Genomic DNA, 13,003 nt, shown 5'->3' with positions numbered 1-13,003 from the left:
AACCCTAAAGACAGCATGACAAAAAAGCAAGAGAAACCACATAGAAGTAGTAGTGTGGTACAAGCAACAAATTAATACTCCCTGAAGGAAGAAACTCCATGTGCTACAGGCGTTGCTTCTCATGCTCTCCCATAACCCCCCACCAAGCTCTGCTTGACTTTGGGTACAGTCTGTTAGTATATATAGGAGATGGAACCCTGACTGAAGGCAGCATTCAGGTTAGGCAGCTTTCCTGAGCTGGAGGCCACACTGTTGTGGAACATCTCAGAGATGCAGCTATCACTGACTCAAGCGCGCACCTGTAAGTGAACTTTATCTGTGTTCCTCTAAGTAAACATTATCAGTTCATTACTTTCTTGTGATGAATTGGTATAGCATATATTCTGCTATCTTATTAGTGCTATAATCAATATAGAACTGATATATGTTTTTCCCTCCCCTAGATGCAAAGTGAGGGGGTTAAGAATGTTATAGAATAGAACTGATAAGCAGACCTTGAGATAAGTGGTTCTCTAAGGGAATTCTCCATCTTTGTTGATACATGACAATACCTAGAGTCATTTTTCATTGTCTTTTGTTTTACTTTTAGATAAATGCGGAAAATGTTGTGCATGTCTAACATGTACCTTCTCTGAACCATCTTTAAAGATTCAGGTCATCTTCCAGAACAATAAATAGGCTAATAAAAATAAGTGCTTTCCTGAATTGCTCCACATATAGAAGGTTAAAGTAGATGATAATTGTATAGGTCTCAGTCTGCCTGTGGCTTATGTTGTTGTGTGCCTTGTAGAGCAGTATAGGTTTTATATGCCAGGAGATCAAGTCTTTGTCTTCTCTGAAAAGTTTTTCTCACTTACATAGGAGGAAAAAGAAAAAAGAAAAAGAAGGAGGTATAATTATTTGAGTTTCCAGGGGATGGACATGTGTCTGCTCACTTAACCTGAGTAATGTTCAATTCCAAAGCCTAGTATATGCAATGATATGAGCCTTGATTATTTATAATTTTGATGTCTGTCAAATGAAATGGTAAAAGGAAAAGCATGTTGTGTTAAAAAAGAAAAAGAAAAAAGAAAGAAACAAGAACAAAAACAACAGCAACATCCTCTTATGTCTTAGATGATATTTATAAGAAAAACTAATCGTTCAAAAACATTAAAGTTATTCAATGAAATGAAAAACAAGCACACATTTCCAAGACACTAAAATGTGCGAAATGATGACATAAGGACTCTAGATTGGGATTAATCACAGTTCCAGATGTTTCTAAATTTAAGAAGCTCTTTTGCCATAGACAAAGCTGAAGGATCACCTACCTCTTAAGGTGTGAACTGGAAAAATATATATTCCTGTATTCTCACAGTGGGAAGAGTGTATGCCCAACTTCAGCTGTACTATGTTGGCACAGGTCCTTTAGTGAAGATAGTGCTTACCACATAGCTTAGCTTCTGCAACCTCATTAGACACATCTCAGAGACATTTCTATGTATACTAGGGAAGGGTCTGTTGCTGTTGGTGTCATGCATGATCCTGTGGATATCTGTGACTCCCACACCATATGACCAGATGTCCAATGAGGAGCTGTATGACAATCTGCTTTCCTGTTCTCATCGCACCCATGTAGTTGCCCGAAAAATGTATAAAATTTTAGTAAGTACCTTCTCTATTTCAGAATTTGTCTCTAAAGTGAATGTCAGAAAATTCTCTTTGAATCATAGAGCACAATGGATTTGATTTCACTAATATGTTTTATAGGTAAGAGAAAAACAAATTCTATAATGCAGATAAGGGAATGTAGGTGGTTTCATTAAATCTCAAAGATTTTAAATATCGTGATTTTTTTTGTTGTTGCTGTTTAAATTTTCGTCTAATAAACCTTAAAAATAGGCAAGTTAGTTTTGAACTTTGGACATTAAGTCCAGAAAAATACACCAAGAGAAAAGAGTGATTTGCTGGTCTTTTTTGAAGAATGTATCTGTGGATGTTTGCATTGTGGATTATTGAGAATTCTATGTAAATCCACTGCCAATTACTTTTTAAAAATATTTCCAGATTTCCTCTTGAAATTTAATACCATCAACACAACTGAATTACAACTTTACCAAGTTGGGATGGTTCAAATATAAATCCAGTTTACTTGAGAAAAAGATATAAATGTATAGTTATATAATTAATAATAACATACCCATTTGAATCAATAGAAAGCAAGATATTCCCAAATATCAATTCAAGGTCATTATGGGATGGCACCCAATTTAAATTCTATGGAGTTCTGGTATTTAAAACACTAAATTGTTTCATGTTGGTGTATCTTAATTACTTTTCTTGAAAAACAATGATTTTTAAGCAAAAAACACAAAACAAAACAACTGAAGAATAACTAAAAAACAAACAAACAAACAAACAAGAATATAAAATAGGGGCATAGAGAAGAAAGGGAAGAAGTAGAGGCCTAATTGTTGCTTCAATCTTCTGCTTCAATTTTATATCATCCTTATGTGTTACAATTGAATATCTAGCAAATACATCAATAGTCTTGTCATAGATATATTCATTCCATTGGGAAACTACAGAGCTTGAATCACTTCATTCCCTCCAGGACTTAAATGTAGCTGAGAGAAGATGTTTTAAGAATAAAAGAAACAACACCTGCCACACCACTTCTACCCATACTGCAAAAACAGTAGGTATTTATCTATGTTATTTACCAAAACTACTTTAGCAGTACTCTATTCAGGCTGTGTGTGACTACTGAGACTATAAGAGGTATAATAACCTCAGATCCAATGAGATTAGGCATAAAAACCTCACACAATTCAGTAACTAACTCAATCCAATGCCAGATTACATTGCAGCAGACGCTTCACTTCTGTAAGATCATTTGCCAGCACCTTGATAGTGAGCTCAAAAACTTTGATCTGAATTGGATATTAATAGTTGAATATATCCTTACACATGTGGAAGAAATCAAATACAGTAGTGTTTTTGATACAATCCTAAAGGCTCCTCTGTCAGCATGTAACCCAACTGACCAGTGTATAACTTAACTGAGCTTTTAAACTCTCCTGGTCTTATTTTTTTTCATTATTGGTGTAGTCTTCCATGAGTGATCTGCCATCTCCTGTATCTTAATAAAATCTCAGCTGAACAAAAGCATTCTCTATATACCATATTATCTATCTCAGGATAACTTCTGTTTTGAGGGGGAGTTTGCATTCATAGCAGTTCTAATATCTGATTGTTTTATCTCTCCCTTCTGACACTCAGACATCATCAATTTTTATGTGATTTAAACTTAGCTTATGATTCCATCACTAGCATCAATAACCTACACAAATCTGTTCTCATTAAAGTGCTAGTATATTAACAAGGGGATAACATTTGAAACGTAAGCAAGTAAAATAACCAATAAAGTATGAAAAAAAGTGTGACTATAATAATGAAAATGAAAGAAAGACATTGTGAAGAGAGAATTTTTGCTTAGAATTACCTTTCTAGACATTTCCACAAGCATTTTATTGGCCATGGTACATGTATTCTCACAAAAAATTCTCTAATGTGAAGGACTCTTGGAAAAATAATGAACTGATGCTCAAAAAGTTTGTTCAAAACTCAAACCTCTTACATGTCAAATAACAATAAAAAGTGGGGTTTCATCTGCCTCAGTTCCCTACTATCAATCATTATACTATAACCCACATAGCAACCAATTTTGGCATCACCATTTGACTAGCTCCTTTCCTTCAATTTTTTACATATTTTCTACCCATGACCTTTGGATCACTGCTACTCTTTGTTTTGTTGCAGAGACTACCTTAAGGTCATAACAGCAAGCAGATGAAATCAGATATAGCTGGCATATAAGATTCTGGCAGTGATCATTAACTGGGCAGATCATAATTTCTTTCTGATTTCCACTGATGTTGGTATTAAAAACAGTGCTGGGTCGGTTTTTTTTTTTTTTTGTTTTTTTTTGTTTTTGTTTTTTGTTTTTTGTTTTTTGTTTTTTGTTTTTTGTTTTTTGTTTTTTGTTTTTTGTTTTTTGTTTTTTTTTTATTTTTTTGGGTTTTTTCCCCCTGCAGGACATTGGGAAAAAAAAACTGCTCTGCAGGAAGTATGAGATCAGGCTTATCCCAGAAAATACTATTTGAATGTCATTTGCCACACGTTATTTATCTTTAAATATTTCACTATAACAAATAATCAGAATTGAGTGTTCAAGTGGTCATCTTGATTCATTCATGAGAAAGTGACTTGGATTAACTTCCATAATCAATGTTGTACTGCTTAGTCTGAGTCAGACCCCGGGGATCCTGCTGACACACAGCAAAATTTTTATGATCATAGGCAAAAAAAATACAAGGAAATAAGAGCAAAAATAATACGGTAAATGTTGCCATACAGAGAATAAAATTAATTATGATCCAATTGACATGTCATAGAGAAAAAGTATTAATGTCTAATTAGCTTTATGTCAGCAAACTATAGTTCCATAGCTTAAAGTTCACATTTCTGCATTTTAAAATCATGTCCCTAAAACATTTTTATGTACTTATTACTTAAAAATGGGTATTGTCGTTCTCAATTTTTGTGTAGACACATCATATATCTGCCATGCTGTACTGTTTATTTAGTGCAATGTTCAATCTGGTTGTTTAGAATGAAGATCTTCTGAAAGTCATCATCAGTGTTTCGAATGCATGGATATATCCACTGAAAATGCTCATACCTGCAGTGTTGACTCATTTGGGCTCCTATGATGGTATGATGGCAAGAGCCATAGAGCTTAACTATGGAAATCAAAAAATTCTGGAGGGAGCAAAATTTTTACTCAGCAGGGTGAGTCATCTATTGAAATTTGTTTGGTCATGTCATGTAAGAAAGAGCTGATTTGTATAATGAGAAACTAATTTTTAAAAACTTCATTTTTAAGAGTATTCAATATGCTTAAGGCGTAAGCCTTGATAATAGGGGATCACATACAAAACCAACTCATCATACTGAGACTCTAACTAACAAGTGATCTCAGCAGTTTAGACGGAAGTTTTCCTGGGTGAGAATGGAACACTTACCGAAAATCTCAGGACAGTCATGCTTGGAACTGTACCTTAACTCATTAAAAAATTTTCATCGTGTCTACAGTTTAGGAAAAAAATACAATATGGAAAAGAGATTTAGTGGGAAGTGAAAAGATTATTTCACTTCTAGTTTTACATGCTAAAGCCTCTATTATATCTTGACCTAGGAAAACCACAATACACAATCTTGATTGGTTTTCTACTCTTCCTGCAAATTTCATTTGAAGTGCAGAGGTAATATGCACTTGGACTGTAGAGATTGTTCACATTTGTGGGGATCTTCCTTGCAAGTATGAGGGCATGAATTTGCTTCCAAATCCTTACCAATAAACGAGAAATGTAGATTTTTCTCGTAATCCCAGCACTGAAAATGTAGCAGCAAGATCTCTGATGACTTTTGATAAAAGTAAGAAAAATTATTTCAAAAATATAATATCCATCCAAGGAACTTTACCTAAGGCTGACCATTCATTTCTATGTTCAGGTAGGCTCACATGCATGAACATCCACATATATAATGTACACAAACACATAGGGGGAATTTATAATAATCAAGCATACAAGCAAAGTATATAATACTTGTTTGTCCTTTTGTCTTTTTGACATTTAGATTCAGCCTGGAATTGAAGAAAATGACTATCCTGTCTGGTCAAGCTTAAAAGAATTGAGGTCTTCCAATAAAAGCATTCACCTTTTTGCATTTTGTAAATTCTTCTACTGCTTGCGCAAAGATACAAAGAAGATTAAGGATTATCTCCAGATCTTGAGGCCTAACATTATTAAAAACAAGTGGTAAAGTGTGAAGTGCATATCAGTGATATTTGATACTAAGATGGCCTGTGATGAATGAACCACAATATACTGCTTTTAATATTTTTATCTCTTACTTTTTTACAAAATAAAATCTGATTGCTTAAAAATATCAGTTTGGAAATGAACAGTTATCAATTCTTTTGAGTTCCTGCAGCATAAAGTTGAAAGATAGGATTGAAATATTCCTTTATAATTTTCACCAATAAGTAAGGTTTGAAAAGAAAGCACCATAAGTTAAAATTACTTTAGAATTGGAATAAGTAAAGATGAACAAGTCATATGTTTAGAGGAACAATATCAAGGGATTAGTGTTAATCAGTAAAAATAAGATGAAAATGTGAAAATAGGTTTTGGAATTAAACTACTCTATATTAGAAATGTTTCATGATCCAAGGGAAGAAGATGTATGTGCACCATCCCTAGGTACCATAATGTTTCAAACTTTCCAAAAACATATATTAGGATGCATGTAAGAAATATGTGTACATTTCCCCAATGAAAATCTTTGACTATTGTCTTCTAAAACCCCAGCTCAGAAAGAAGGAATATACACTATTGTACAGAGAACACCTTGTTTATAGCATAGATTCATCATCTGTCAATTACAAAAACCTCTGGTCTATAGGAAACCTCTGGTCTATAGCAGAATAGAAGGTGGGACATCCTGGTGTTGCTGTAAATATTAAAAAATGGGATCTTTTTTTCCTGTGCTAGTGCCAGCACCATAGGGCCACATGTCATCTGTGGGATATTTTCATCTCAATCAGCAAAGTGTCTCACCCACTAAGCTCCATTCCATCTCATGCTGCCAACAGATACTGTCTGAGCCCAGCAGCAATCTCCCTATCCATTTAGTTCCCAAGGCGGGTCACTGCCACACCAGTTACATACAAAGACTGCCTATCTCCTGGTTCTCTTTCTGTCCTCACATTCCCAGCATCCACTCACTACTTCCAGAGGTGGCAATCCTCTTGTAACTCTCTACTGTGGCTCTGTTTACATTCCCAGCATCTGCCCCCTAATAGTTATGATATAAACTCCCAGCAACCAGTTAAATCAAGACTCAATAAGCTGTAACATAGTACTCAGATTTATTTGTTAAATTCTCAGATTTATTTGTTAAATTCTCAATCCACTGAAGTAAAGAAGTGCAGGCAGACAGGAACCGGATGTAGATCTCTCCTGAGAGACACAGCCAGAATACAACAAATACATAGGTGAATGCGAGCAGCAAACTGAGAACGGGACCCCTGTTGAAGGAAACAGAGAAAGGACTGGAAGAGCTAGAAGGGGCTCGAGACCCCATATGAACAACAATGCCAACGAACCAGAGCTTCCAGGGACTAAGCCACTACCCAAAGACTATACATGGACTGACCCTGGACTCTGACCTCATAGGTAGCAATGAATAGCCTAGTAAGAGCACCAGTGGAAGGGGAAGCCCTGGGTCCTGCTAAGACTGAACCCCCAGTGAACGTGATTGTTGGGGGGAGGGCGGTAATGGGGGGAGAATGGGGAGTGGAACACCCATATAGAAGGGGAGGGGGAGGGGCTAGGGGGATGTTGGCCTGGAAACCGGGAAAGGGAATAACAATCGAAATGTAAATAAGAAATACTCAAGTTAATAAAGAAAAAGAAAAGAAAAGAAAAAATTCTCAATCCACAGTATGACCACACAATAAACTCACAACCAACTGATATAGATACAAACTGCCCACCTAGATAAGATAAATTGACCTATAGAAATTCATCCTTTAAGAAATATTCATAGGCACCTACCTATAGCCATTTAAGCCCACATGGATCTGGGTCATCCTTCTCTTCCTCCATCTTGGTTCTCCTTTTTACCTCTTCTTTCCCACCATACAAAAATTTTGTCCCAGACTTACATTTTACTGTCCAATAATGGGCCTTGACCCATCCTGTGCCAGCCCTCACCTACATAAAGACATCAACATAATTCCTGTAGGCAGAAAGAATTCTGGGATAGATTGAAGCATGGGAAGTTCCATCCAAGAATTTGTGATGAGACAGATGTAGGGAACTTGAGTGTAGGTAAACAGTCATGTAGCAGAACGTACATTAGAATAAATGTTATTTAAGTTATGAGCTAATCAGAGAGAAGACTAGCATTATGGCCAAGGTATTTGTAAATGTCTTTGAGTCTGAGTCTTATTTATGGGAACATGGGGCTGAAAGATACAATGATATGTAACTTCTGGTTCATAGAACAACTGAACACTTTGTCTCATATTCAATTATTCAACCCCCAACCATGTCTTTAGTTATTAATGCCAGAGAGCAGGAAACATTTCATCCATTCTTACAATGTTTCTACCATTTCCCTTTTCTGAATATAAGTGTTTGCAACATACTCAGAATTAAATAGATAAGGACAAATGAGAAATGGTGACATAACAAAGCTGAAAAATAAGAGTATTACTGAATAGGGCTAAAGTTAAAAATATCTGAGATTCACACGCTTCTGCCTGCCATGAGGTACAGTAGCGTACAAACACACCGTTGTCAATGCACAAAGGAGTGATGTCTATCAAGAGGAATGCGCTATCTAAATTTTCTTATCCTCCTGTTCAGCCTTTGTTTCTGGTCCACACATTCATTTTTTTCTATTATTATTATTCTTTAATCATTTTTGAAAGCCCAGTCTTCATCTCCCTCCAGGTCTGGCCCCCCAGCCACTCTTTACCCCATACCCACTTTCCCAATATCCAAGAGGCTGTCCCCACAATCACCTCATCCCATCAGACTTCCTCACTCCCTGGGGACCTCAAGTCTCTCGAGGGTTAGGTTAAGACGATTCTGCTCTCACTGCAGCCAGACCAGGAAGTCCACTTCTGTACATGTGTTGGGGGCTCATATCGTCCAGTGTATGCAGCCTGGTAGTTGGTCAATGTCTAAGAGATCTTGGGATTTCAGGTCAGGTGAGACTGCTGGTCTTCCCATGGGGCCACATTTCCTCCTCAGTTTCTTCCAGCTTTTCCTCAATTCAACCACAAGGGTCCCAGGCTTCAGTCCATTGGTTGATTGCTAGTATCTGCATCTGATTCCTTCAGCTGCTTGTTGGGTCTCTTAGAGGACAGCCATGCTAGGTCTGCAAACAATACCACAGGATTAGTAACAGTGTTAGAGCCCTGGGCTTCCCCTTGAACTGGATCCCAATTTGGGCTTGTCACTGGCCATCCTTTCTCTCATGGTTTTCTCCATTTTTGTCCCAGCATTTCCATCAGAAAGGAACAATTCTGGATGAGAGCTTTTGACTATAGGAAGGCAATTCCATCTCTCCAGTTAATGCCCTGTTCCACCACTTGAGGAGGAAAGTTCTTCCATCCCACTGTACATCACTTCACCCAATGTCCCTTCCTTTGAATCCTGAGAGTCTCTCACCTCCAAGATCTCTGGAACATTCTGGAGGGTTCCCCCACCTCATACCTCCCAAGGTGCCTGTTTCCATTCTTTATGCTCACTCTCAGGGCTTCGGTCCTGTTTCCCCCTCCAATACTTGATTATGTTCCCCGTTCTCCACCTTTCCTCTCGTGTACCCAGGTGTTCCCTTCCTCAGAATGGGGAAAAAATCTTCACTAACCCCACATTCAAGAGAGGGCTAAAATCCAAAATAAAGAATTTAAGAAGCTAAACACTAAACAAACAAACAAACAAAAAAACCTAACAACTCCAATCAAAAAAATAGAACTAAACAAAGAATTCACAACAGAGGAATCTCAAAAGTCTAAGAAGCAGTTAAAGAAATGTCCAGTACCCTCAGTGATCAGAGAAATGCAAATCAAATCAAAATGATGGTAAGGTTCCACCATACACCAATCAGAATGGCTAAGGTAAAAAAAAACCTCAGGTGATAGGACATGCTGACCATGATGTGAGGAAATAGGAATACTCCTCCATTCCTGGTCAGATTTCAACCACTCTGGTAATCAATCTGGAGATTCCTCAGAAAATTGGAAATAGATCTATCTGAAGACCTAGCTATAACACTTGGACATATACCCAAATGATGCCCGACTATGCCACAGGGGCACATGTTCCACTAATTTCATATCAGCCTTATTTGTGATAGCCAGAAGATGGAAACAACACATATGTCCCACAACAGAAGAATGGATATAGAAAATGTGGTTTATGTATACAATTGAATATTACTCAGCTATTGAGAATGAGGACATCATGGGATTTGCAGGAAAATGAGGTAGTTCAGCCTGCTGATTACCTCTAAGCAACCTAAAAACTGGACTAGTTGCATAGACTTATCTCCTTAGAAGGCAGTAGGCTTGCCTGGCTGTCTTTGCCTCACATAGAAAGGATTTTCTAACTGTTATCAACAACAGATGCTGAAAAACGAGCCAATCTGTATTCAGTATTTCATAATGAATGTCCAAACACATTTCTCTTTTATTAGCATAGCTTGGCTTATCATTGAGGATAGGCACGTGACCCTGTAACTTTCTAGTTGCGGATGTTCAACACTTGCTCTAGTGTCTGGTTTTTGTTTCTTGGTTTGTTTGTATTTTTTCATTTTTCACGTAATATTTTCATATTTATTTGAGACAATATAGCTATATATAGTAATGTTCATATGGGCACACACAAAATAAGTTTTCTTATTTGTTGATCAGCTCTTCGTGAATTTTGATCAATATCTTTTTTGCACTACAAATAGTATAACATAAGGAGAAAATTCATGTTCTATGTTTTTTCACTGAAAAATAAAATTTTCAATGACAATTAAGCATGCAAATTAGTATACTAATTTAATTTTAATTAGTATGTTAGGTCATTAATATATGATATTGAATGAAATATTAATAAATTGATAGAAAAATGGAATAGAATAAAAGATAATAGAATCCAAGAAAAATCAAGGGATATATGAAGATGGGAAACTGAAATATTTTTCAGAGTTTTAAATTTTGATTTTTTTTATCTTTAGTAACTTGAATGTTTCTTATTTACATTTCAGTTGTTATTCTCTTTCCCGGTTTCTGGGCCAACATCCCCCTAGTCCCTCCCCCTCCCCTTCTGTATGGGTGTTCCCCTCCTTGTCCTCCCCGCATTACCACCCTCCCCACAACAATCACGTTCACTGGGAGTTCAGTCTTGGCAGGACCAAGGGCTTCCCCTTCCACTGGTGCTCTTACTAAGCTATTCATTGCTACCTATGATGTTGGAACCCAGGGTCAGTCCATGTATAGTCTTTGGGTAGTGTCTTAGTCCCTGGAAGCTATGGTTGGTTGGCATTGTTGTTCATATGGGGTCTCGAGCCCCTTCAAGCTCTTTCAGGCCTTTCTCTGACTCCTTAAACAGGGGTTCGGTTCTCAGTTCAGTGGTTTGCTGCTGGCATTCACCTATGTATTTGACATATTCTGGATGTGTCTCTCAGGAGAGATCCACATCCAGTTCCTGTCGGCCTGCACTACTTTGCTTCGTCCATCTTATCTAGTTTGGTGGCTGTATATGTATGGGCAACATGTGGGGCAGGCTCTGAGTGGGTGTTCCTTCTGCCTCTGTTCTAAACATTGCCTCCCTATTCCCTGCCAAGGGTATTCTTGTTCCCCATTTAAAGAAGGAGTGAAGCATTCACATTTTGGTCATCTTTCTTGAGTTTCATGTGTTCTGTACATCTAGGGTAATTCAAGCATTTGGGCTAATAGCCACTTATCAATGAGTGCATACCATGTGTGTTTTTCTGTGATTCTGTTACCTCACGCAGGATGATATTTTCCAGTTCCAACCATTTGGCTATGAATTTCATAGTCATTGTTTTTGAAAGCTGAGTAATATTTCATCGTGTAGATGTACCACATTTTCTGTATCCATTCCTCTGTTGAAGGGCATCTGGGTTCTTTCCAGCTTCTGGCTATTATAAATAAGGCTGCTATGAATATCATGGAGCACGTTTCTTTGTTATATATTGGGGCATCTTTTGGGTATATGCCCAAGAGAGGTATAGCTGGGTCCTCAGGTAGTGCAATGTCCAATTTTCTGAGGAACCTCCAGTATGATTTCAAGAATAGTTGTACCAGTCTGCAATCCCACCAACAATGGAGGAGTGTTCCTCTTTCTTCACATCCTCGCCAGCATTTGCTGTTACCTGAGTGTTTGACCTTAACCATTCTCACTGGTATGAGGTGAAATCTCAGGGTTGTTTTGATTTGGATTTCCCTTATGACTAAAGATGTTGAACATTTCTTTAGGTGTTTCTCAGCCATTTGGCATTCCTCAGCTGTGAATTCTTTGTTTAGCTCTGAACCCCATCTTTTAATAGGGTTATTTGTCTCCCTGCGGTCTAACTTCTTGAGTTCTTTGTATATTTTGGATATAAGGCCTCTATCTGTTGTAGGATTGGTAAAGATCTTTTCCCAATCTGTTGGTTGCCGTTTTGTCCTAACCACAGTGTCCTTTGCCTTATAGAAGCTTTGCAGTTTTATGAGATCCCATTTGTCGATTCTTGATCTTAGAGCATAAGCCATTGGTGTTTTGTTCAGGTAATTTTCTCCAGTACCCATGTGTTTGAGATGCTTCCCCACTTTTTCTTCTATTAGTTTGAGTGTTTCTGGTTTGATGTGGAGGTCCTTGATCCACTTGGACTTAAGCTTTGTACAGGGTGATAAGCATGGCTCGATCTGCACTCTTCTACATGCTGACCTCCAGTTGATCCAGCACCATTTGTTGAAAATGCTATCTTTTTTCCATTGGATGGTTTTTGGCTCCTTTGTCGAAAATCAAGTGACCATAGGTGTGTCGGTTCATTACTGGGTCTTCGATTCTATTCCACTGGTCTATCTGCCTGTCTCTGTACCAATACCATGAAGTTTTTTTTTTTTTGTTTGTTTGTTTTTTTTATCACTACTGCTCTGTAATACTGCTGGAGTTCAGGGATAGTGATTTCCCCAGAAGCCAGTGGTCTGATAGGACGCATGGCCTTATTTCTATCTTTCTGTATCTGTTGAGGTCTGTTTTATGACCAATTATAAGGTCAAGTACCATGAGGTGGTGAGAAGAAGGTATATCCTTTTGTTTTAGGATAGAATGTTCTATAAATATCTGTTAAGTCCTTTTTGTTCATGATTTCTCTTAGTGTG

At 37.4% G+C, this 13,003-nt stretch overlaps 1 protein-coding gene across 1 annotated transcript; it reads left to right on the top strand.

Moving 5' to 3' along the window:
- The first annotated feature begins 223 nt into the window (after positions 1-223).
- Positions 224-5,997, top strand: Prl3c1 (prolactin family 3, subfamily C, member 1). The gene is made up of 5 exons (NM_031316.1): positions 224-301; positions 1,493-1,647; positions 2,597-2,680; positions 4,657-4,836; positions 5,686-5,997. Exons 1-5 carry the CDS (start codon positions 271-273, stop codon positions 5,869-5,871), a joined length of 636 nt encoding a protein of 211 aa, NP_112606.1. The 5' UTR covers positions 224-270; the 3' UTR covers positions 5,872-5,997.
- Positions 5,998-13,003: the final 7,006 nt, after the last annotated feature.

Source organism: Rattus norvegicus, chromosome 17 (genome assembly GCF_021556685.1).
Source record: "Rattus norvegicus strain SHRSP/BbbUtx chromosome 17, alternate assembly SHRSP_T2T, whole genome shotgun sequence".
NCBI classification, from domain to species: domain Eukaryota; kingdom Metazoa; phylum Chordata; class Mammalia; order Rodentia; family Muridae; genus Rattus; species Rattus norvegicus.
This window is presented reverse-complemented; position numbering and strand designations above follow the sequence as displayed.